We start from the raw sequence: 25,523 nt of genomic DNA, 5'->3' as shown, positions 1-25,523 counted from the left end.
CACACACTATAAAATGTGTATACACATATACACATGCATGCACATAAATCCAAATATATAATATGCAAGTCTACAAAATAAGAAATCAGAAAATTACTAGTGAAAATAACCTTGGTCCTAAGAAAGTAAAATGAAATGTTGGTGCAATCTTTAGGCTTCCACATAATTACAAGCAAGCAAAAATCTGGATTTCTGTGACCTAAACTTTTTTTTTTTTTTTTTAAATAATTAGGAAATGTGAAATGGATCAAGCTTTTACTAGTTTCTTTTCATACAAACTGCAATAATAAAAAAGTCCAACAATTTGAAGGAACATTGTTAGTAATACAAATATGTATTGCTAACATAACAGTGTTTTGCTAACTATTTAGATTGTCACACTGAAATAATTAAATAGTTTAACTTACTTGCAGTGACAGTTCGCAACATTACTGAATCTTAGCCAATCCAATGCTTTCTAATAGAAGAACAATGGGGGTCTAGTGCGCATGCAGAGCAATCCTCAAACCGTGCAAACAGAATATCCTCATCGAGATGTATTGGCTCAGTGCATCTCTATTGGGAATGTTCTTCATCTTCATGCTGAGCATGAAACGCCAGTCCTGCCAACATTGTAGGACTACACCAGAAAGGACCTATTATGGCTCTCTGAGTAACAACCAGCTTGGAATGTAAACATTACCTGTTCACAGAATAGATCGTGTTTGCATTGCTGGGGCTGCAAGGGCAGTCTCTTTGCACCAGAACCGCTACATTAAGTTTAAGTCTTTCTGGTGATTAGACCACCCCTTTAAGGGCTAGAATTCATATAGACTGAAAAAGTCAACTATTCTACTAACTTTTTATTTTATAGTTCTCCATCTATTTTACATGTACAACGTCCCTCCAGTGTAGCAGGCACCTAGCCGTATAAATAGCCTACATTCCTTAGCAGTTATAAAACCATACAGCGCAATCATAAGTCCTAATGACAACTAACTACCAGACAATTGCCCATATATAAATTTTTATCAAAATAATCCACCAGATTATAGAAAAAATGTGCAAAGACAAGTCATGACAAAGGAGGAAATTATACCACAGGAGTTTTCAAGCACAAATCTGGATGTCAGATCATTTAGAAAAAAAAACAGATGTAACAAATATATTCAACTGAATAATATTTGAATGACCCAGTACCATTCAATCAGTGGCGTTGCTAAGGGGAGGAGGGGGGGGGGTGCAGAGGGGGCCCCCTACATCATGCTGTGCCCCCCCAAATGCCGGCAACTTGCTGGCCATGGGCTTAAATTATATTCCTTCAGACTGTAACAGTCTGTTACAGCTCGAGGGAATGAAGGACTGAGGGGCTGGAACGGTGCTGGGTGTTTTCAGCAGCTTCCCCGGCACAGGCCCCGCCCCCCACACATGAGCCCCCGCCGTTAAGCAGCAGACCTTACTGCTGCTGGAAAGGATGGAAGATGGCTGTCTGACCCCCAGCAACAGCTTCCAGTGACAGGTAGGCTTGGTGTGTGTGGGTGTGTCTGCTAGTGAGGAAGCTTGTGTGTGTGTGTGTGTATGTATGGACTCAGCAGTGTGTGTGTGTGTGTGTGTATGTATGGACTCAGCAGTGTGTGTGTGTGTGTGTGTATGTATGTATGGACTCAGCAGTGTGTGTGTGTGTGTGTGTATGTATGTATGGACTCAGCAGTGTGTGTGTGTATGTATGTATGTATGTATGGACTCAGCAGTCTGTCTGTGTGTGTGTGTGTGTGTGTGTGTGTATGTATGTATGTATGTACTCAGCAGTCTGTGTGTGTGTGTGTATGTGTGTGTATGTACTCAGCAGTCTGTGTGTGTGTGTGTGTGTATGTGTGTGTATGTACTCAGCAGTCTGTGTGCGTGTGTGTGTGTATGTGTGTGTATGTACTCAGCAGTCTGTGTGTGTGTGTGTGTGTGTATGTGTGTATGTATGGACTCAGCAGTCTGTGTGTGTGTATATGTACTCAGCAGTCTGTCTGTGTGTGTGTGTGTATGTATGTATGTACTCAGCAGTCTGTCTGTGTGTGTGTGTGTATGTATGTACTCAGCAGTCTGTCTGTGTGTGTATATTCACTCAGCAGTCTGTCTGTGTGTGTATATTCACTCAGCAGTCTGTGTATATGGACTCAGCAGTCTGTGTGTGTGTGTGTGTGTGTGTGTGTGTATATGTGTAAGGAAACCAAGTTTAGACAAACCGCGTTCGGTAGTTTCCTCCCGAAAGGTCAGAGTCTAAGGTAGTGCGAGCTTGCTGTGATAGTTACAGGAACCGAAATCCATACGGAATAAAACAGCTGCATAAGATAATTCCCTTGTTACAGCATACGAATTCCAAATAACAGTCAGAGTCCAGGTTCAGGATACAAGTAGAACTAACGTTTATTCACACACATGGCTTTTTATGCAGGTCCCCATGCAAGGGGACATCCCACAGGGAGGAGTAACATTTATCCAATCCCGAACAGTAAAAATATAAAACACACCCAATACAAACAGGCAGTTCCCTCCCCTAGTCCTGGAGATAATCAGGTCTGATATAGTAACAACCTAATTATCTCCAGGCTGAAAATTCACTATTTTCCCCAATTTCTGGAACACCCCTTTATACCTGGGGTATCCCCACAAATGCTATATCCCCTGATAGCCCCGATCCGGGTGACCAACATATCCAAATTTCACCCGGATCGGTTCAGGGGTTCGCAAAAAGTATGGAAGTCCTTTGTGACCGGTCCACTGGGGGCGGACTGCCCAAAATAGTTCCAGAGGTTCGTGTGGTTTTGCCGGTCACTTCAGAAAAAGGGAAGAAATGCATAAAAGTACCGAATGAATTCCCCTGGCTCCTAGCAGCGATTGTTCCCCTCATTCGTGTGCGTATTTGTACCGATTAGCGCTCTCCTAGCTAATCGGTATCACTAGTTCCAGCGTTCGCATGATGGGGACCGGTGATTGGGAAGTCGAGTGTCCGATTTTAGTTCCAGACACTCGACGACCAAGTCCCGCTGCCTTTGTTTGGCGAAAACAAGATGGCCGCGGTTTTCTCTGCCACGTGGCGTTCGACAGTACGAACGCTGACCGCACACATAGAGGGTGAAAGTGATGCCGGCTTTGAAGTTAAGTGAGCCAGGGGTGGTCTCTGTTCGGCAGTCCCATCTGCCGAATGAAAAGTACACAAAAAGGCAAGAACTATGCAACAAAATATCTAATAATATAGTCATTTCTTCACACTGCTCCCCTATAAGTCCATAGGTCGGCATACCCGCCTAGACCCTGTCGGGTTGGCTTGGGGATGTCCGAGAGAAGTAGCGGTTTGGGAGTCCAGTTCGGTCTGGCGTGACAGGCCATCCGCATTACCATTTTGTTTTCCGGGCCGGTACTGCATAGTAAAATTATAAGGTTGAAGGGCTAGGCTCCACCGTAATAGCCTGGGATTGTCTCCAGCTACCCGGTTAAGCCATACCAGGGGGTTGTGGTCCGTCATAAGGGTAAATGCCCGCCCATACAAATAGGGCTGTAGCTTCTTGAGGGCCCACACGAGGGCCAAGCATTCTTTTTCTACGGTGGCATAGCTGACTTCTCGGGGTAACAGTTTACGGCTGAGGTATGCCACCGGGTGTTCCATGCCGTCTGTGCCCACTTGGCTTAGCACGGCGCCCAGTCCGAACATGGAGGCATCTGTGTGTACAAGAAATTGTTTAGTGTAGTCGGGTGCTGCCAACACAGGAGCCTCACTCAATGCCGCTTTAAGCTTCTGGAAAGCGTCCGTGCACTCTGGGGTCCAGGAAACCTGTTTGGGGAGGGCCTTTTTGGTAAGGTCGGTGAGGGGTTTGGCCAGGGCGCTGTACTCTGGGACAAACTTTCTATAATAACCGGCCGTCCCTAAGAAAGCTAGTACCTGGGTTTTGGTCCTAGGTTGGGGCCAGTTCGCTATGGCCTCTACCTTCGCTGGCTCTGGACGCTGTCTACCGGAGCCCACCCTGTGGCCGAGATACTGTACCTCGGCCAGACCTACGTGACATTTGTCGGGTTTTAACGTGAGCCCTGCGAGGTGGATTCGTTGGAGTACCCTGGACACATGGCCCAGATGATCTCCCCATGTGCGGCTGTAGACGGCAATATCGTCTAGATACGCGCATGCGAAGTCCTGAAACCCCTCCAGGAGCCTATCGGCCATCCTCTGAAAGGTAGCCGGGGCATTCTTCATCCCAAAGGGCATAACCTTGAATTGGTATAGCCCGAAAGGGGTGACGAATGCCGACTTGGGGATGGCCGCAGGCTCCAAGGGGATCTGCCAATAACCTTTGCACAGGTCCAGGGTAGTCAAGTAGTTCCCCCCCGCCATACGGTCTAAGAGCTCATCTATTCTGGGCATGGGGTAGGCGTCTGTTATGGTACGATCGTTAAGCCTCCGATAGTCTACACAGAAGCGCGTGGTACCGTCGCGCTTCGGTACTAGTACTACCGGGGAGGCCCAAGGACTTTGCGAGGGTTCTATTACCCCTAACTGTAACATATCCCTTAGCTCGGTGAGCATACTCTCACGCACTGCTTCCGGGATCCGATATGGTTGTTGCCGCAGTGGCGTCTCTCCCTGGGTTTCCACGCGGTGTACCGCAGCGGAGGTATAGCCTGGGGTGGCTGAAAACATCTCTTGGTATCTCTGCAGCAGTTGCGTGGCCTCACCTTTCTCCAGGGGGTTTAAATTTTGACCCAAGCTTACTTGGTCAATAGTACAGGGAGCGGTGTCTAGTAAATCGGGGAGGGGTAGTCCCTCACTATCTTCTGTGGCGGGCGCACACACGGCGCCCACATCCTCTGTTCTCTCAAAGTATGGTTTGAGCATATTCACATGGAAGGCTTTGGTCAGCCTTTCATCTGAGCATTTGCTCACGATGTAGGTGGTCTCGCTAACCCGTTCTACCACCTTAAATGGTCCCTGCCATGCGGCTTGTAGCTTATCCTTTTTAACTGGCTTCAAAGCTAACACCTTCTGCCCTAATTCTAGTACTCTATCTTGGGCTCCCCTATCGTACCATTTCCTCTGGTCCTCCTGGGCCGTCTGCAGGTTCTCCCGAACCGATGCGGTGAGCGCCCGCAGACGGTCCCGGAACTCCAGAACATACTGGACGATAGGGACTCCCCCCTCGTCTGTATTGCCCTCCCAGTGCTCCCGTACGAGCTCCAGTGGGCCCCGAACTTTTCTCCCATACAGGAGTTCGAAGGGGGAAAACCCAGTGGAGGCCTGGGGCACCTCACGGTAGGCAAACAGAAGGTGGGGGAGGAATTTTTCCCAGTTCTTGTGGGACTCCGTAAATGTTTTTAGCATCTGTTTTAGAGTGCCATTGAAACGTTCACAGAGCCCGTTAGTCTGGGGATGGTACGGGGCGCTGAACAGGGGTTTCACTCCACAGCTCTGCCACAATTGTTGTGTCAGGGTAGCCGTGAACTGAGTTCCCCGATCGGATAGGATCTCTTGTGGGAAACCTACTCGGGTGAAAATCTGAATAAGGGCTTCGGCCACGGTCTCGGCCTCTATATTGGTGAGGGCGACTGCCTCCGGGTACCGAGTGGCGTAGTCGACCACGGTTAGTATGAACTTTTTGCCCGACTGGCTGGGTCGGCTGAGGGGTCCTATTAAATCTACCGCTACTCGGTGAAAGGGCTGTTCTATAATAGGCAATGGGTGAAGTTTGGCCTTCCGAAGGTCTCCCCTTTTTCCCACCCTTTGGCAGACGTCGCACGTCCTGCAGTAATACTTGAGGTCCTGGGTGACCCTGGGCCAGAAGAAGGTTTGGGTTAACCGGTCTCTTGTCTTTTTAACCCCTAAATGTCCTGCTAGGGGAATGTCATGACTGAGTTTTAACAACTCAGCCCGGAATTTACGGGGTACAATTAATTGTCTTTTGATGACCTGGGTGGCCCCCTGTCCCACCCCCTCGGTCACTCTATACAGTAACCCCTTATACCACTCAAATTTTTCGTGCGGGTTGTTCCCTGGGGTAACGGCCGCTGCCTTCCTATAACCCTCTAATGTGGGGTCGGTACGCTGCTCTTGTTCAAACCCCTGGGGGGTATCCCAGAAAGGAAAGGTAGGATCGGGTAAGGGGGGTATTTCGACTCTTACCTGGTTTTCCTCAGAGTGCAGCGGAGCTTCCAGTCTGGCTTGAGCTCGGGTGGTAACTGGGTATGCCTCGGCAGGGGGGTCTCGGGCCAGTTGAGAGGTCAAGCATCCTACATCATTCCCCAACAAAACCTCGGCGGGTAGTTCTTGCATAATCCCCACCTCCAGCTGTTTGGACCCGGAACCCCAATCAACAAGGATATTAGCGGTGGGCAGTTTGTGAATAGCGCCCCCAGCCACCCTCACAGCGACTGTGCGTCCGGTGCGAGCTTGCGCTCTGATCGTGTGAGGTTGCACCACAGTCAAAGTAGCCCCAGAGTCTCTCAGAGCCCGGGCCCCCACGCCATCTACGGTAATCCATTGGCGGTGGTGGTCCCGGTTGTCACCCCCAGCTTGAACTGGGTTGACCTCGTGTAATACACTCCACTGTTCTTCCTGGTTAGGAACACCGGTTGTGCCTTCCTGTTGCACACAATGAGCAGCTGCCCTGGGTTGTTGTGGGGGTTGCCTTTCCCAGCTTCCCCGGTTTAAGCGAGGGCACTGATTCTTGTAATGCCCTGGTTGCTTGCAATAATGGCACACTGCAGGAGGACGTGGTGTGTTTGCTGGGTTCGGTGAAGGGTTATTCATGGAGGGTCTAGGAGGGGTAGGGGTTGTTGGAGCCTGGTAGTTAGGCTTAAAAGGTGGTCTGCTCACCCCTTGCTCCTTCCTCCTATTATCTTGATACTCATCCGCTAGCCTGGCGGCTTCCTCCACAGTTTTTGGTTTTCTATCTTTAACCCAGTCTTTTATGTCCTCTGCAGAGTGATTAAAAAATTGCTCCAGTAACATAAGTTGCAAAGCATCCTCCAGAGTGGTTGCTCGGCAGCCCTTCATCCAATTGCGGGCCGCCCGTTGTAGCCGAAAAGCCCATTCCGTATGGGAATCTCTCCCAGTCTTCCTCAGCTCTCTAAATTTTTTCCGGTATGCCTCCGGAGTTACAGCATATCTGGCCAACAAAATGTCTTTTACTTTTTCATAATTATGTATGTCCCCCTCAGGTACTGCTCGCAGCGCCTCGGCTGCTCTACCGGACAATTTACTGCTAATGACTGCAGCCCATTTTGTGGAGTCTAATCCCTCCAGCGCACATTGACGTTCAAAGTCTTGCAAGTAACTGTCAATTTCCATCTCATTGTCATTAAACGATTTAAAGGCTGCATAATTTACCTTCTTTGGTATCTCCCCAGTACTTCCCGGGGAGTGTAGTAAATCTCCTTGTGCCGGCCTATCCCGGTCCTCTCGTTCTTTTTGCGCTTGTCTGGCTTGTGCCATGACCTGCAAAAGCGCCTCTGTAGTTGGGTTGGGTCCCAATAGACTGACCATCCATCGGATGTCCTTTTGCATCACGGTTTCTTCCTCTTGATCCATCTCCGTATTACTGGTATTATCGCTCTGTATTAATTCCGCAATTAACGTGGCTTTTGTCTTGTTACTTGCCACTCTGCCTCGAGCTTCCAGTAAATCTTTTAGTGTGGTTCTTTTAAGTAGCTGGTACTGTTGAGCCATTCATTCCCTTGCTTGGTTTGTAACGTCCATTCGGGATTCGAATCCCTCCGCTTGCCACCAATTGTAAGGAAACCAAGTTTAGACAAACCGCGTTCGGTAGTTTCCTCCCGAAAGGTCAGAGTCTAAGGTAGTGCGAGCTTGCTGTGATAGTTACAGGAACCGAAATCCATACGGAATAAAACAGCTGCATAAGATAATTCCCTTGTTACAGCATACGAATTCCAAATAACAGTCAGAGTCCAGGTTCAGGATACAAGTAGAACTAACGTTTATTCACACACATGGCTTTTTATGCAGGTCCCCATGCAAGGGGACATCCCACAGGGAGGAGTAACATTTATCCAATCCCGAACAGTAAAAATATAAAACACACCCAATACAAACAGGCAGTTCCCTCCCCTAGTCCTGGAGATAATCAGGTCTGATATAGTAACAACCTAATTATCTCCAGGCTGAAAATTCACTATTTTCCCCAATTTCTGGAACACCCCTTTATACCTGGGGTATCCCCACAAATGCTATATCCCCTGATAGCCCCGATCCGGGTGACCAACATATCCAAATTTCACCCGGATCGGTTCAGGGGTTCGCAAAAAGTATGGAAGTCCTTTGTGACCGGTCCACTGGGGGCGGACTGCCCAAAATAGTTCCAGAGGTTCGTGTGGTTTTGCCGGTCACTTCAGAAAAAGGGAAGAAATGCATAAAAGTACCGAATGAATTCCCCTGGCTCCTAGCAGCGATTGTTCCCCTCATTCGTGTGCGTATTTGTACCGATTAGCGCTCTCCTAGCTAATCGGTATCACTAGTTCCAGCGTTCGCATGATGGGGACCGGTGATTGGGAAGTCGAGTGTCCGATTTTAGTTCCAGACACTCGACGACCAAGTCCCGCTGCCTTTGTTTGGCGAAAACAAGATGGCCGCGGTTTTCTCTGCCACGTGGCGTTCGACAGTACGAACGCTGACCGCACACATAGAGGGTGAAAGTGATGCCGGCTTTGAAGTTAAGTGAGCCAGGGGTGGTCTCTGTTCGGCAGTCCCATCTGCCGAATGAAAAGTACACAAAAAGGCAAGAACTATGCAACAAAATATCTAATAATATAGTCATTTCTTCACAATATGGACTCAGCAGTCTGTGTGTGTGTGTCTATATGGACCCAGCAGTCTGTGTGTGTGTGTCTATATGGACCCAGCAGTCTGTGTGTGTGTGTCTATATGGACCCAGCAGTCTGTGTGTCTATATGGACCCAGCAGTCTGTGTGTCTATATGGACCCAGCAGTCTGTGTGTGTGTGTCTATATGGACCCAGCAGTCTGTGTGTGTGTGTCTATATGGACCCAGCAGTCTGTGTGTGTGTGTCTATATGGACCCAGCAGTCTGTGTGTCTATATGGACCCAGCAGTCTGTGTGTGTGTGTCTATATGGACCCAGCAGTCTGTGTGTCTATATGGACCCAGCAGTCTGTGTGTCTATATGGACCCAGCAGTCTGTGTGTCTATATGGACCCAGCAGTCTGTGTGTGTGTGTCTATATGGACCCAGCAGTCTGTGTGTGTGTGTCTATATGGACCCAGCAGTCTGTGTGTGTGTGTCTATATGGACCCAGCAGTCTGTGTGTCTATATGGACCCAGCAGTCTGTGTGTCTATATGGACCCAGCAGTCTGTGTGTCTATATGGACCCAGCAGTCTGTGTGTCTATATGGACCCAGCAGTCTGTGTGTCTATATGGACCCAGCAGTCTGTGTGTCTATATGGACCCAGCAGTCTGTGTGTCTATATGGACCCAGCAGTCTGTGTGTCTATATGGACCCAGCAGTCTGTGTGTCTATATGGACCCAGCAGTCTGTGTGTCTATATGGACCCAGCAGTCTGTGTGTCTATATGGACCCAGCAGTCTGTGTGTCTATATGGACCCAGCAGTCTGTGTGTCTATATGGACCCAGCAGTCTGTGTGTGTGTCTGTGTCTATATGGACCCAGCAGCCTGTGTGTGTGTCTGTGTATATATGGACCCAGCAGTCTGTGTGTGTGGACTGTATCAAGGGAAATGTGTTTGGTTTTTTAATAATCCTTGGTGGAAAATAATGAATTCTCCACCAGGGATTATAAAAAAAAACAAACAAAAAAAAACAACACATTGTGTCGGGGGCGGGGCAAAACATGCAGCAGTGGCGGGGTCAAACTGTGGCAAGGGTGGGGTTAAATGTGCCCCCCTACTTTTGCCCCTGGCCCACCGTGTGCCCCCCCTTAAATTGAATCCTAGAGATGCCACTGCATTCAAGTCATGTAATACTATTATCCTCCTTTGCACGGGATCCAGGTTTTGCACTCCTTTTCCCAGAATATTGCTGTCTTGGATACAAAGTTTTTTTTTTTTTAATGTTTTTAAAAACAGTAACTTCACCAAGAATACCAGCCTTGTGAGATACACTTCATACAGCTTTGTTAAGACAATGCCACAGAGTGAATCTATCAGCTATGGATCAACTTTGAGGCTGTAGGCTTGTGCCAATTATCCCATGAAGTTTTTATTTAATACCTGCGAGCTTCACCTATTAATAATGGATCATCTTTGTTGATGCAGTTAATATGTGTGGCATTTTATGAAATTGTTGAGACTGTGACATTAAAGAGAAGATATAAGGTAAAATACTGTAATTGGAAAAAAAATTTAATTGCCATGTGTTACTTTAAAAATACACATTTCAAAGTATTTAATGGTCAATCTTTTTTATAGTGGATTGCTAACTAGCAAACAGTAGACTATGTTCCACCACTGCAGCTGCATTTGCCATTGTGATTAAGCAACTTAGAAATTACATTGCTTTTTCATACGGTTGCTTTTCATTTGTATTTTAAGAGTACAGCTTAAAAGGAACACTCAAGTCACCAGAACAACTAGAGCTTACTGTATTTGTTCTGGTACGTAAAATTATTCAGTACAGGCTTTTTGCAGTAATCAGTCTTTACAGAGAAAATGCAGTGTTTAAATTGCAGCCCAGGGATACCTACACTGGCCACTCCTCATATGACTACCAGAGGTGCTTTCTGGGGCAGTACTGCACCTTGTGCAGCACTGCAATTCAGTGTATCTACCCTGTGCACAGAAACACTGAACTTTCCTCATAGAGATGCATTGATTCAATGCATCTCTATGAAGAGATGAGGAATGGCCATGGCTGTGTTTGGCTTGCTGGATCTGCCTCCTTGACAATAACAGCCAATCCAATGCTTTCCTATAGGAAAGCATTGTGATTGGCTCAGATCATAACTTCTGATGAAGTCAGCCAAGCAGGCAGATCAGGGGCAGAGCCAGCACCAACAGACTGGAATAAAGGGCAAGAGGGACCAGATGGTGTTTTTTACACTTTAGGGTCATGAATACATGTTTGTGTTCCTGACTATATAGTGTTCATTTGAGAAATGATTTAGAACAATTTAATCACTCTTAAACATATTTTAGTTTCCAAATTAACATAAGATCTGCGATCTCACAAAAGGAAGAGAATGTAGAAACAACATTTTAAACTTGCAAATAAAAATATGTGAAGATTGTAAATTCACATCCTTATCCCAAAGAATCACATAAGCTGCAAAATGTGAGCTTAACTGCAAAATGAATTTCCATCAAATAACAAGTGTTGGATATGTTGCAGTCCATAATAATAATTAGTTAAAGCTTATGATAGGGGTGAAAGAAGTTCTTAAAAAACAAGTGGCGTGATGACGTAGACAGCGGAGTGACGTTGCGGGTGCGCGAGGAGGGCGGCTGAGCGGGAAGAGAGAGAGAGCGCTGCAGAGGCTTCGGTACAGGGGTGGTCGGAACGGCTCAGAAATGCCGGCTCGACGAACGCTAATCATCTGAACAGACAAGTGGGATACCGGCGGATTACTGAACCAGCTTACTGAACCGGCGGCATACTGAATCACTGGCTGGCTGGACACTGGATGGTACCAGTGGGTTTTCGGGAGGTTGTGCAGCACTGGCAAACCCATCTCAAGTACTGGCGGGAAAAAAAAAAAAATGATGGTGCCGATGGAGGTCGCAAGTATTTTAAATTAATATTATTGCAATAACTACAATAACACTTGTCACCATATAATTGTTTGGCAATTTGGCAATAATTGTTTGGTTACCTGCTGTACCGCAAAAGGAATAGGTTTTTTTTAGTATATTTGCATATCATTCAAGATTAGATATGGGGGGTTGTTAGATACTGCTAAGTCTCTTTTTATAGTTTCAGCAATACAAGGCTTAACTAGCAACTGGCAATTTAGACAGGTTAAAAAAAAAATGTTCCCTCTTTTTTCTTTTAAGCAACACACACTCCTAAACATTGGATAAATGAATTTTGGATGATTAGCAAAATAATTAGTATAAAGCCTCTATAAGCTTTTATAAGCTTCTATAAGCCTCTCCAGACCCCACCAGATCGAACCAGCGACACCTGGGGTAATAAGCGGAAAACAGATAACGGGGATAGAATATTCCACGATATAATTGGGAATGCAGTAGTATCAACCTGAGCTAATATTGAGCTAACATTGAGCTAATACTGAGCTAATACTCCCCAGAATTAAACATCTCTATACAGATCCTTTTATCTGGGTACTATACCTTGGATGAATTCGGATGATTAGAAAACAATTAGCATAAAGCTTCTATAAGCCTTTCCAGACTACCCAGACTACCCAGACGAACCAGTGACACCTGGGGTAATAGCGGAAAACATATAACGTGGTTAGAATATTACACGACACAACCGGGAATGCAGCAGAATTAATTTGAGCTAATACTGAGTTAATACTGAGCTAACATTCTCAAGAATTTAATCCTCTATTTAGATCCTTCTACCAGGACTCTATACTTAAGGAGGGGGGAAAAAAAAAAAAAAACCCCGAAAATGGGTCCAAAAAAAGAGAAAATAACGGAACTGGAGAAAAATAAAACATCAAATATAAATACCCTCTTTTCACCAAAAATAAACGTCCCTTCTCGGAAAGATCAAAGACGATCAATATCTCCAGAGCAGCATGAGTTAATGAACCCCTCTATAGACTCAGGACAGACAGATAAACAGAATATTGTCAAAGGCAAAACGGTTTCTCAAGAAAGCTTGGTGGAAGCTCTAGACAATCTTTACGGGAAAATTAGCAAAGACTTCAAAGAACTCATGCTCGAATTAAAGTCGGAAGTAACGGAATTAAAGCAGAAAGTGAGAGAACAAGACGAACATATTAAAGAAACAAGACAAGAAATACATCTTCTTCAAACACAAAATAATATATTAAAAGAACAAGTGAGTGTACTAGAAAGTAGGACCACGGATATTGAAGATAGGTCAAGAAGGAATAACCTGAGATTCAGAGGAGTCCCCGAAGAAATTAAATCAGACAAAATGGAGGATTACCTAAAAGATTACATGGCTCAATATATGGAAACCCACGAAATAGGAGAAGCACCATTTGAGCGAATACATAGAATTCAAAAACCTCCTAACATAAAATCAACAGAACCAAGGGATGTTATAGTACGATTTTTAAATTGTGCAATTAAAGATTCCCTGATGAAGAAAGTCCGATATAAAAAACTTCAAGAAGGAAAATACATGAATATAGTAATATTTCCAGATTTGTCACAAGCCACTAGGAACAACCGCAAACGATTTAGGGATATGACCACTACATTGAGGAATCATAATATTCCCTATAGGTGGGGGTTCCCCACTAAGCTTCTTATTACGTATAAGGAGAAAATAATCGTGGCTAAGAACCCAACAGAGGAGCTAGATAAATTGGGTATCCAGATTGGACTATGTACAGATATGTAAATAAAGAAAAAAAAAAAAATTAAAAAAAAAAAAAAAAATTTAACATGTATGAAGCACTTTGATACAACTAGTGAAGAACTGAAAACATAAGATGATTCTAAGAAGACCCATTATGGACCCCCTCAAATCTCTGAAAAGCGGGTACCAAAGTGACCTCCACAGTATATGAGAAATAAATTAACAATCATATCCTCCTACTCTGGAAAGCGGGTACCAAAGTGACTTCCACAGTAAATGAGAAATAAACTAACAATCATTCCCTCCTACTATGAAAAGCGGGTATCACAGTGACTTCCACATTAAATGTGAAATAAATTAACAATTATATCCTCCTACTAAGGATATAGCTGTACAATAAGAATGGAAGGAGACACTATATACCTCCTCACATCCGGGAAGATTAACAAATGGAAAATTGCTATCCCATAAAGAGGGATGTCTCCCACCAAGATATCATCTCAATATTCAGAGAACCATCATGGGCAAGGCACAATGGGATGAGGAGTTTAAAGAGGAAAGTGGGTACTAAGGGGAATTTAATAGAATATGAGAATTAAAACAACAAACATATCCCCCTCCCAAGGAAATAGATGTGTAATAAGCAAAATTCGCAGGAGTTATTTATACCTCCTTATAGCAGGACTGATGGACATACGGAAGATTGCTAACCCATTATTTGGTACGCCTCCATCAGATCCCAATCTAATACGTAGAGAACTATCCCGGTTAAAGAATTATGGGATAAGAATTTTAAAGGGGAATCCGGGAGATAATTTCTCGTAACTATAGAGGGGACATAATAATAATTAAGGTAGCTAGGGGCAGGGAAGGGTGGGGTGGAAAAAAAATAAATAAATATATACACACAAACAATAAAAATCTAAAGTTATAAGCACTAATAAAATATACAATCAGTAGATACAACTCACAATATAAATGAATGCAGAGAGGAAATGTATATATATTTGAGAAATTTACACACTAAAAAGCATCGAAAGAGATGACAGGATAAAATGATATCAGAAATAGGAATACTCACCATAGAATGATTTAAAAACGATTATACACTAAAATAAACCACTCACTTGGGGTTGCAAAGATTAGGGTAGGGGGAATCTTTTTTTATATATGGTTATTACTTTACAGTCTTATATAGGTAGGAGAGATTAAAATTGAATATTAGTCCCCGCCAAATAAGAAGGGGGCAAGAATACCGTTCATCCTAAAAAAAAAAAAAAAAAAAAAAAAAAAAAAACACATCTAAAGAAATAGAGATGACTGAAAAGATCTGTTCACATAAGCATAAAGGGAGGGGGTAGAGGAAGATGACTATTAATAATATCATAGTAGGATAAGGGAGGAAATTACGTGAGTTGTCCCAATTCTACGCAGGAAGGACTGGGGATAAAATATAATATGTTCTCTCACTCGCTCTAGGTCCCTCACCGCGCCAGCAACAGTATCTAGCTAAGTAATTCGTTTTTTTATTTTTGGATATTTTAGTTTGGATTCATATTTTTCTTTAGCTAGGAATTTGCTTAGCATTAGTCTAGGCATGGATTCAAATGGTATGAAAGTGTTAGAATGTATGATTGAGCGATGTCGGTTCGGGAGCGGGGTGGCGGCCTGGGTCGCTCCTGATAAGAACATAGCACCTATCGTAATTCATGACGATTAAGGTGCTCTCAATAAACTCCCAGGGCTTAAATTCACCACAGAAAAGGGGTTGTCTGTATAACTCATTAATAAAAGGAAAGATAGATATCTGTTTTACACAAGAGACACACTGGAAAGAGGGAGACAAACAAAGATGGAGATTTGCAAAATTTCCACTTGTTTTCGACTCCAGACTAGATAAAAATAAGAAGAGAGGGGTCGCTATAATGATTGCTGCACGTTTAAAATTTGAATTGATACTAGAACAAAAGGATACTGAAGGCAGATATATCATAATTATCTGTAAGATTAATGACATACAGTATACATTAGTAAATATCTACGCCCCAAACGTATACTCCCAAAAAATTTTCAGGAAGGTTTTTTCAAGAATTCTTAAAATTCAAAAAGGAAGATTGATAATAGCGGGTGATATGAATGTGGCCCCAGATGATAAACTAGACAGAACAAAAAAACAGATAATAAATAACAAAAACCAAGGGGATAGGAAGAAAATTAAAAAATTCCAAGCTCTTATGTCAGAATTTAATTATTATGACATATGGAGGGTGCATCACCCCAGAGAAAGAGACTATTCGTATTTTTCAAAGGTTCACAAGGTTTATTCTAGAATTGATTTATTTATCACAGATGCATATAATTTAAGAACGTTTGTAAATTCTAAGATAGAAGTTATTACATGGTCAGATCATGCCCCAATAACCTTGGAGATAACTGAGGAAAACAAATGGGTAAATAGACCTCAATGGAGATTAGATGAAGGTATATTGAAATCTGAAGAGAATAATAAATTCTTGCAATCCAAAATCGACGAATTTTTTAGAAATAATGACAATGGGGAGGTAAATACGGGCACTCTATGGTGCACCTTCAAATGTTATATAAGAGGAGTCTTAATTAAAATGGGGATTAGACAAAAGCGTAAGATGGGTAAACCATTACAAGATTTATATATCTCCTTGGCACTACTAGAACAGGAGAACAAACAGAAGGTAACAGAATATAATACACAAAAAATAAATGATCTCCAAGAAGAAATAAAAAAGAGAATAGAAATTAAAACATCTAATGCTATATTGAAATTAAATCAAACATGGTATTACACAGATAATAGAGTTGGGAAAGTTTTTTCAAATAAATTAAAACCTAAGAAAAACCTATCTCTAATAAAGAAAATAGTGGTAGGAGATAAGGTTTGTCTGTCTCCTGAATCAATCAGTGATGCCTTTGAAGAATATTATAAATCATTATATAATCTGAATACTCCTAAGGTATCTACATCTGATATCAGAGACTTTCTGAAGAATATTAAACTCCCAAAGGTGGATAATATAATTCTAGAAGAGTTGAACGCTCCCATAACTAACGAAGAGATAGAGAAGAATATCAAAGAATTAAAAACAGGCAAAGCTCCAGGCCCAGATGGGTTTACCGCTTTGTTTTTTAGGAAATTTGGGGGATCGGTTCTTAATATATTAAATAAACTATTCAATGGTATCTCTAATAATACGAATTTTCCTAAAGAAATGTTACAAACTAATATAATTCCAATTCCTAAGGCTGGTAAGGACCCGAATTATGTTAGTAACTACCGTCCGATCTCGTTAATAAATATCGATATTAAGATATATTCAAAGATTCTGGCGGAAAGACTGAAATATGTTATACACACTTTAATTCATTTAGATCAAACAGGCTTCGTGCCTAAAAGGAGCGGAAGCGATAACATACGTAAAATAATGAACTTATTTCAAAAAACAAGTAGAACCAAAGTCCCTGCAGTTTTTGCTGCCTTAGACGCCGAGAAGGCTTTCGATAGAGTAAGATGGGAATTTATGTCGGAAGTTTTAATAACTCTAGGTATACAAGATATTTTCCACGATCGAATAATGAGCCTATATAAATCACCATCGGCAAAAGTGTGTGGGGGGGGACTGAACTCCAAAGGATTTATGATAAATAACGGGACGAGACAGGGATGCCCACTGGCCCCAATGCTATATATTCTCTCTATTGAACCATTGGGTGCAATGATCAGACAAACAAAAGAGATACAGGGAATTAATATTGCAGCTTTAGAGCATAAAATCTCTCTTTATGCGGATGATGTAATCCTCACATTATCTTCACCTAACTCATCTATCCCCGCAGTTATTTCATGTATCGAACAATATAGCCTTTTTTCAAATTATAAAATGAACCTGACCAAATCTCTTGTTTTGCACAATAACATCTCAGAATCAGATCTTATTACTTTAAAAGAGAAGTATAAATTTAAATGGTCAACTGAACATATTGAATATTTGGGAGTCAGATTGGGATTTAAATGGAATAAAATTATTGAGATAAATTATCTACCCCTTCTCCAGGATATAAAAAACATTTTATCCATATGGAAACCTTTATATATCTCATGGATGGGAAGAATAAGTGTTATCAAAGATTATATACTACCTAAACTCGAATATTTAATGAGATCGATCCCAATGAGGATACCAAAAAAAATATTGATTGAGTTTCACGAAACCTTCCTGAAATTCGTTTGGGGATCTAAAAAGCCAAGAACATCTTATAAGACGTTATGTAGGACACAAAATGAGGGAGGGGTATCCTTTCCAGATTTAATAATGAGACATGACGCAATTATGATTACGCATCTAATTAACTCAAAGCATAAAGACTTGGAACAGAATCCCTGGGTAAATATTGAAAGAATACCGAAAAATTTAGATCCAATTGCTCTAATCTGGCTGGATAAAACTGCTTTTAAGAAATTAAATGTACAAAATAATATTCTGACAGAACTATATAACTATATGAACTACCTAAAAAAAAGATATAAAATCGAAAATAATATCTCCGCTTCCGCCCCAATAGAAGTATTGAAGGGATATATAAATGATATAGATCTGAGTAAATGGAAACAGGAAGGATACAAAGTTATAGGTGATTTTTTCATGGATAATAACATAAAGACCTTTCAAGAAATTTATGAAGTAAACTCTCTTTTAAAACCCGAGTTTCTAACGTACCAGAAAATAAGAAACATTTTGAAAAATAAACGAGTTGAAGAAGATCTCTTTGACAAAATTGTTTCTATAAATGGGAAAGATAAGCTAATATCAAAAATAAACAAAATATTATATGAATATATACCCAGGAATAAAATGAATAAAATCAGCACGTGGGAACTAGAAATAAATAAAGAGTTCAGTGTAGAAGAATGGGCAAAGGCACTTACTCTAACCAAAAAAACAATACACAACATTATTATTTATGAGAATTATATTAAGATTTTACACCGGTGGTACATGGTACCAGCAAAACTCTTTAAATTCCAAAATGGCGCTAGTGATATATGTTGGCGATGTAATGGGACCACGGGTACACATTTACATATCTGGTGGGACTGCCCAAAGTTACAACCAGTGAAAAATAAACTGGACTTAGTACTGGGTAGAATCTATGGAATGAATATTAGATTAACGTCTCACTCATTCCTATTTCATTTGGAGCTACCAGATAGTAATACCTACTCTAATAGATTGACAATACATATATTAATGGCAGCAAAGATATGCCTAGCTAGGAGATGGAAAACAAGTATAATCCCATCATGGAAGGAGATACAAGCACAGATAAACTTCCAAAAAACAATGGAAAAAGCAGTGTATGCTAATTTAGGGAAAAAACAGGAGTATCATAGTATATGGAATCCTTGGGAGATGGTTTTGGATAACTCAGGGGTGGCCTAGAAGGCGGCCCCCCCTCCCCCCGACATCGCTCAAGAATGGATGAATGTGATGAAAGACGTGAAGTTGAGGTGAATTGCTGCTACGTCACCACGTACAATTATACAATTGATAATAATAAAAAGAATGAAAAGATAAAACTGGTTAACAAATGATGATAGGGTATCTGATATTAAGCATTCCACCATAACAATTTAATATGTATCAAATACCATTATCTGATGTTTAAAAAAAAAAAAAAAAAAAAAAAAACAATGAACACATTTCATATTTTATTTAAAAATTATCTTCTGTGTTCTATGTAGCTAGTAGATAAATGAGAAACGTGAGTATCAAAATGCACACCAAAATGCACAAATATTTCTTCTAAATCAGTTTTTATTTTTTTGTAAGACAAGGTGCTATAAAACTGCTAGAGAAGAGAAGAAAAAGCAAACATACTTTCTTTACATCAATAGGAAACATCAACCAGAGGCTTTGAAAATGTGTGTTTTCCCAACAATTGTACAACCTTGTGAAATATGTCAATTTAATTCATTGATGCCCACCAAAAATACCATATTTTAAATATTATATATATATATATATCCTCCTACTACCTTTTACAGATTATAGGCGCAGTCTAGGTACCGTAACCACTAAATGCCAATGTAATCATTATGAAACCATTATGCATCATCTCCTGTTTCTTGGTTAAATTGCTTTCAAAAGGTTTGATTGGGTCCCGAAGCACCAACAGCCCAGCCCTTACTTTCCAGAATTGCTAATGTAGAATTCCCACCGTATTAATGTCACCCATATTTTAGCATCATTCATAAGCATGCAGTTTGCGTGAAATAAAATAAATAAATGTACCAGGAAAGAACCACTTACCCATCATGTCGACTTTTCTTAGCTAACAGATCATCACTTGAAGCAGGTCTCCTCTTTTTCCTTGGTGGCATTGTTTTATTAAAGCAGTCAGATGAACTGCACGAACGCAGGTTTCCTAAAATCAAAATTCACGAATAAAAAAAATTACTTAATATTAATCGGTCATGGTTATTCACTAAAGTTTGAATTGTCATGATTTCAGAGACAGTTTCAAATTTTAGTTCAAAAAGAAAAAAAAGAATTAAAAAAATTCTCCAAGTCAATTTTGTTTGAAGTTTAGCTAGTTCGGCCTAAAACATGAAATCCATTTTGAAATTTCAACAATTCTCTCTCAAATGAATAACCTTTTGCGTGCTGATTAAATGACCACAGTTTCGGAATCTACTACAATGTCCATGGCCATATTGTTGTATGATTCATATAACAAGAACACACAAGTTGATTTCATTGTGCTACTTGTGCAGATGGGCAGGGACAGAGACATTATGAGAACATGAAAACCAGACAAAATATGAGTATGCACTTTTTAATAAGCATCATCAGACAATTTGCAGGTGATGGCAAGAAGTAGTGGGCCTAAGAAAATACTACTAAAGAACTACCTGTCTGGTGCTCGTCTTGACCCACGTCTTCTGTCAGGTTCTGTAAAAGAAAATGTTGTTAATCTAGATCTTAGTATATAAAAACACATAATCCTGAACATGTGAGCTCCATTTGATAACATATAATAAAAAGGGAATTATTAAAGTGGAAACGTTTTTCCCATTAACTCAGACAGCAAAACTAATCGTTCGTTCAATAGAACTAAAGAAAAACAAGTACCAAAAGATTCAATCCAAGACTAGTTATACATAGAGGCAGAGTATAGCAATGTAATCATTTGAGGTGGCCAAAAACATGCATATATGGTAAGATACAAGTGGAAAAGGGAGGTATTTCTAAATAGTAATTGTGGAGCAAACTTCAAAATCTTGATCAATTAGCAGGAAAAAAAAAACACCAATGGGTTTCATAGCAATTACTCAACTGTTACAAGACAGTTTTTATTTTTTTTTATAAATGAGGAGTTCTGTGGACATACCTGAAAATTGATTGCTTTTTTCCATTAAACACTGTTGCACAATAAACACATTTTATAACAGATTTGATTAAAAAATACAAAAAAAAAAAAAAAAATTGTTCTGAACTTTTTTATTTGATTTCAGGGCTAGCAAGTAGAAAAGGAGCAAGCTTGTTATCTTCTTTAAAAAAGAAAATTAGTACATTTTATGGGAGAGTGACTCAAACAAGAGTAGGCAGCGGTAACTTGGATATCTTCAGTCTTTACCACTTGATCAATCGCAATTGCCCCCTCTCTCTATTTTTCACTCTTCTCAGAACTACTTGAACTAAAATGGTTAGAATACCACATCACTTTAATTGTTTTTTCTCTCTAATTCACTCTATGTAATCTTGCTTCTGATCATAAAACTTTGTCAAAACAGCTTTCACCAGGGTAAAGCAGGGTTTTAATGCATTTACTTTTAATATGTTAATGGAAAATAAACCACTGAAAGCTTAACATCTAAAGGTCCAAACTGTTGACTACCCAGTGAGAAGAGTGCATTCTGATTAAGAACATAAGAAAACATACTTTGTAGATGTAATACACACCAACAGTATCATGTCTCAAACCTGGCTTTTAAAATCTCTTCACATAAATGGAAAGCCCCAATCCTTCTTGGTATCCTCCAGGATGCTCCTCTGCCAAGATAAAGATAACACTTCTGACTGAGGCAGTAGTATATTTTAGATTTGTGTTCTCCTAGGCATAACGGAACCCCCTAATTTGAATTTGCCCCACCCCTTCCCGTTGATGCCAAACTTCTTCCTGTTGAAGACTAACACTCACTGCCAGACACACACTCCCAGATAAACTGATATACACACACTCACCTTGTCACCCTTGCGGTAAATACATCACTGGACTGAGGCACACGTATCGTGGCAGAGCTAGTTATGTAACCAGTAGTATGGTTCACAGTTGAAATGTATATCTGGTATGTTGGGTCTTTACCAACAGACTACGTACCTGATCCCAGGAGACTGCGTCCTCTCCTGACTAGAAGAGTGCTCATTTGTACAAGAATTGTATGCAAATGAGGACAACAAAATAAGTAGTTAAATGTATATATTATTGATTTTTATTGTGTTTGAAAAATGCTATTGGTATTATATAGTTCATGAATTAATTTTAATTGCTCGTTTACTAATGTTCTTTATATTTGTATTTTATTGACGTTGTCACCGCTGTCGGCTCCCAGAGGAACCCCTAATAACCAGACTCATACTACTCCTTCAAGAAAAATCTTAAGCAGCTGCCAGAGGGCAAAGGGGAACCAGAGCAGCAACCCTCGGGGCCGATGTCAGCTCCCGTCCAGCCGACGGCACCGACTGATGGGCTGATGGGTTTGCGGCCTGCTGTGAGGCTCTGGTGGGAGAAACGGCCGATCTCCGGTGCTTAGTCTGGCTGGTCCTCTCTCACGCCTATTGAGGGCCCCGTTCTCCCCTTGTGGGCCGGTGGGGGTTATCCTGGCCCCCACCAGAGATGCAGTGCTCACCCGCAACATTTGAGCAGTGGAGAGACCAGCCTGGGCCCACATGGCAAACCCAAGCTGGAGAGCAGAGGTCGTCACAAAAGAGCAACGGCTATATACCTCCAGGAAGCCGGTGGCGATCTGAACACTGCATGCTGGCCGCCGCCCAAAAACAAACGGCGTACCCCCTCCGTCCACCGGATATCTCTAAAGGGCGAATACTCACCACACATGCTAAGAGTCATACCGGCTCATTACCGAGAGCATTCTCACTCCACCCGGTAGCCAGCGTGTTTGGGGGGACATTATCAGGACTCTGACCCAGCCTATACTTATGGACACGGGGTGCAGGTTCAGCTCTCTGCCTGAGCTGATAAGACATCAAGCACGCAAGCAACCAGCGCGAGCTACACGGAACCCGATCCTGGCTGATCCAGCACAACTACAGGAACGACTAAGCGGCTGCCTATCACACATGCCCAAGTTTGTAGCAGACTACTTCTGTATATTCTTTAATTCATAACTTCATCCTTAATTCCATTTTGTGTTAAATACAGTTGATTTAATTTTGCAGCTCCCCACTGACAGCACATAACTCTCCTGAGCCTGCATGCATACCCAACCTGGCAGGCCCCGTGCTCCACTGTCCCTAGGTGGTTAAACCATACTACGTAAATGCAAGTAATTCTACCTATGTCGGTCCTGCATAGCCTAGCAGATCAGTCATGTATGAATACTAGCATGTCTACTTAAATTAATACTCACAGCTCCATGTCTCACTGGCTATGCAGGTCATCACATTAACTATAAGTATCTTCAGTTAAAACTATTATGCTAACCAATGTCAGTGCTACCTTGTCTTGCATAACTCTTGTTAAGATACCATGACGACTTCTCTGATAAGCCTGTTTATTTCCTTTGCATAAAAAAAAAAAAGTAAAAAAAAAATAAGTGCAACATATCATATTTACCATTATGTCTTTGTGTTAATGTATGTAACCAGTTAAATGTCATAACCTTACGATGTAATTGAAAACATGCTTCAAAAAAAAAGAAAAAAAAAAAAAAAAAAAGAATAATATGGGCGGGTGGAAGAGTTCCGAAGAGACCACAGCCAAATTTCGGTGACTGGTGCCAAAGCCTTCCAGGCTCCCTCCCTAACGGCTAAGAAGCGAATTGGGAAGAGGTACTCTGTTGGAATACAGGAGCTCTGTGACAGTAGTCACCATCACCTGGAGGTTAAGATGGACAATTCAATTGGGTCTCTGAATGACTCTTATATTTAAGAAACCATGTGCCCATTGCGGGTGCAGGGTGTGTGCAATGTGATTGGTTGTGGTTAAATGTTTTGTGTGCTCTCCTGTCTTGCTAATGCTTGCAATCAACTAGGTGGGTTTGGCTGTGGAGAAGGTACAGCGCCACCTCTTGGTTGCAAGAATTTAGCAACAGTTGTATGTACGACCCGAATAGCAATGATTACATATTCAAGGGTAGATTTGCATATTGCAAATTCTGCAGAAAAATTGGCAGAGGGGACGATACCTTCCTGGAAAAAAAGGCTGCAGGGGAATAGGCAGAGGATACCTGCCTGGAAAAAGGGCTGCAGCAGGATAGGCAGAGGGGATGATACCTTCCTGTAAGGAGAGCTGCAGTCTGGTCAGGTGGAAAAGCTTCGTCATTGTCCCATCTGCGGCGACTGGGAGAAAAGCGCTCCAGGGTCCACGCAAACGCCAAGAAAGCAGACTGGGCGGAGGTACTCGGTCAGAGTACAGGAGCTCCGTCACAGGCCTGGACGAGCTTCAAGAATGTACTTTGTACTAAGTATAGCAGTCAGTCCTCAGTCTCCTAGAAGTATTTTTAAAGCAATATACAGACGTATAATTTTCCAGCACTCAAAACATGGAGTTACGGTTAGTAGATATGTTGCAATTCGATAACTTTTGCATATTATTTATTATATACGGATGTCCCACATACTTTGACATCCTTATTACCCTTACCAGTTCATTGGATGGACTAAGACAACTGTTGAACTCCTAATTCCAACCCGATAACATTCAGCTCAATAAAGTTGCTATGGGACCTTTAGTTCTGGGGCACAGGGTAACCTTTCAGTTTTAGATTGTTTTTAAATTATTTAACTTAAAATTTTTACCCCCAGATGCCTGTCATGCTGCGTCCTATGTCTTCCCCTTGGCCGCTTTGTTGACACTATCAGCAAGGCTTACAATTTCAAGTCCTGAGATACTAGCCAGGCTTTGAAAGTTACATGCAGCTACAAGGCCTGCAGATGCATGGTACATTCCCTTGGAGTGAATTTTTACTAACCAGGGCAGACATTTCCACTCGTTTATGGATAGTGGTGAATTAAAATTTTGACCCCAGTTATTAGTCCGTCACTGGCCATTGATTTAAGTTATATTACATACTATTACTTGCAATGGCCGCAAACGCTTCAGTAATAGAATGGCCAAGGACAAAACAAAGGGGGCAGTGTGAAAGGTGCTTAGGAACACAATTTCTAAATAATTATTTAAACACTGTAAGGTAAGACCATCCAGGCCCCATAACTTCATTGAGCTCAGATTGGCTCTTTAATATATATATATATATATATATATATATATATATATATATATATATATATATGTTTTTAATCCCAATTTTTCCCCACCATAACCTACGGGAAAAATTGTGATTGAAAACCCCTTCCACCTGAAGTCTGTGGATAGTTAATAAAAACAAAATCTGCACACCAGTCAAGCCATAAGACTTGCTTTTCCCACAGAAATCCCAAATCTGCAGTGATGTTACAACCACAAAGGATTCTGGGTTTATTTGGGATTTCTTTTAACATCAATAAATGTGCACTTTTTTAATACTTTTCATATCCTCTATTCAATTTTTTTCTATGGATTATAGGGGTTCAACCTTGTTTGCGGACTATTGTACAGTACTTGCAATGTGATATATTTTCTATGATTGGAAAAAAATCCAGCACCAGGACTTAAACCCCATCAATAACATGTCAGGATTTCAATCCACACATTAAGATTCTACCTGATACCAACGATTCCGCAAAACTTGGTGTTGCGGCATTGTCTGTGGTTGGGATTTTACATCTCATCCACCTT

General features: G+C 41.5%; 1 protein-coding gene across 3 annotated transcripts in view; it reads right to left on the bottom strand.

Moving 5' to 3' along the window:
• DCUN1D4 (defective in cullin neddylation 1 domain containing 4) overlaps positions 1-25,523 on the bottom strand; it is a 57,348-nt gene that overhangs the window by 23,334 nt on the left and 8,491 nt on the right. For all 3 annotated transcript variants that reach the window (XM_063457998.1, XM_063457997.1, XM_063457999.1), the window contains 2 exons: positions 20,416-20,455; positions 19,814-19,928 (listed from right to left, as the gene is read on the bottom strand). In XM_063457998.1, the coding sequence (XP_063314068.1) occupies positions 19,814-19,928; positions 20,416-20,455 (155 nt within the window). The remainder of the gene's footprint in view (positions 1-19,813; positions 19,929-20,415; positions 20,456-25,523) is intronic.

The sequence above is a fragment of the Pelobates fuscus genome, chromosome 6, assembly GCF_036172605.1.
Source record: "Pelobates fuscus isolate aPelFus1 chromosome 6, aPelFus1.pri, whole genome shotgun sequence".
Taxonomy (NCBI): domain Eukaryota; kingdom Metazoa; phylum Chordata; class Amphibia; order Anura; family Pelobatidae; genus Pelobates; species Pelobates fuscus.
The sequence above is the reverse complement of the archived record's forward strand: the minus strand, read 5'-3'. Positions and strand labels throughout refer to the sequence as shown.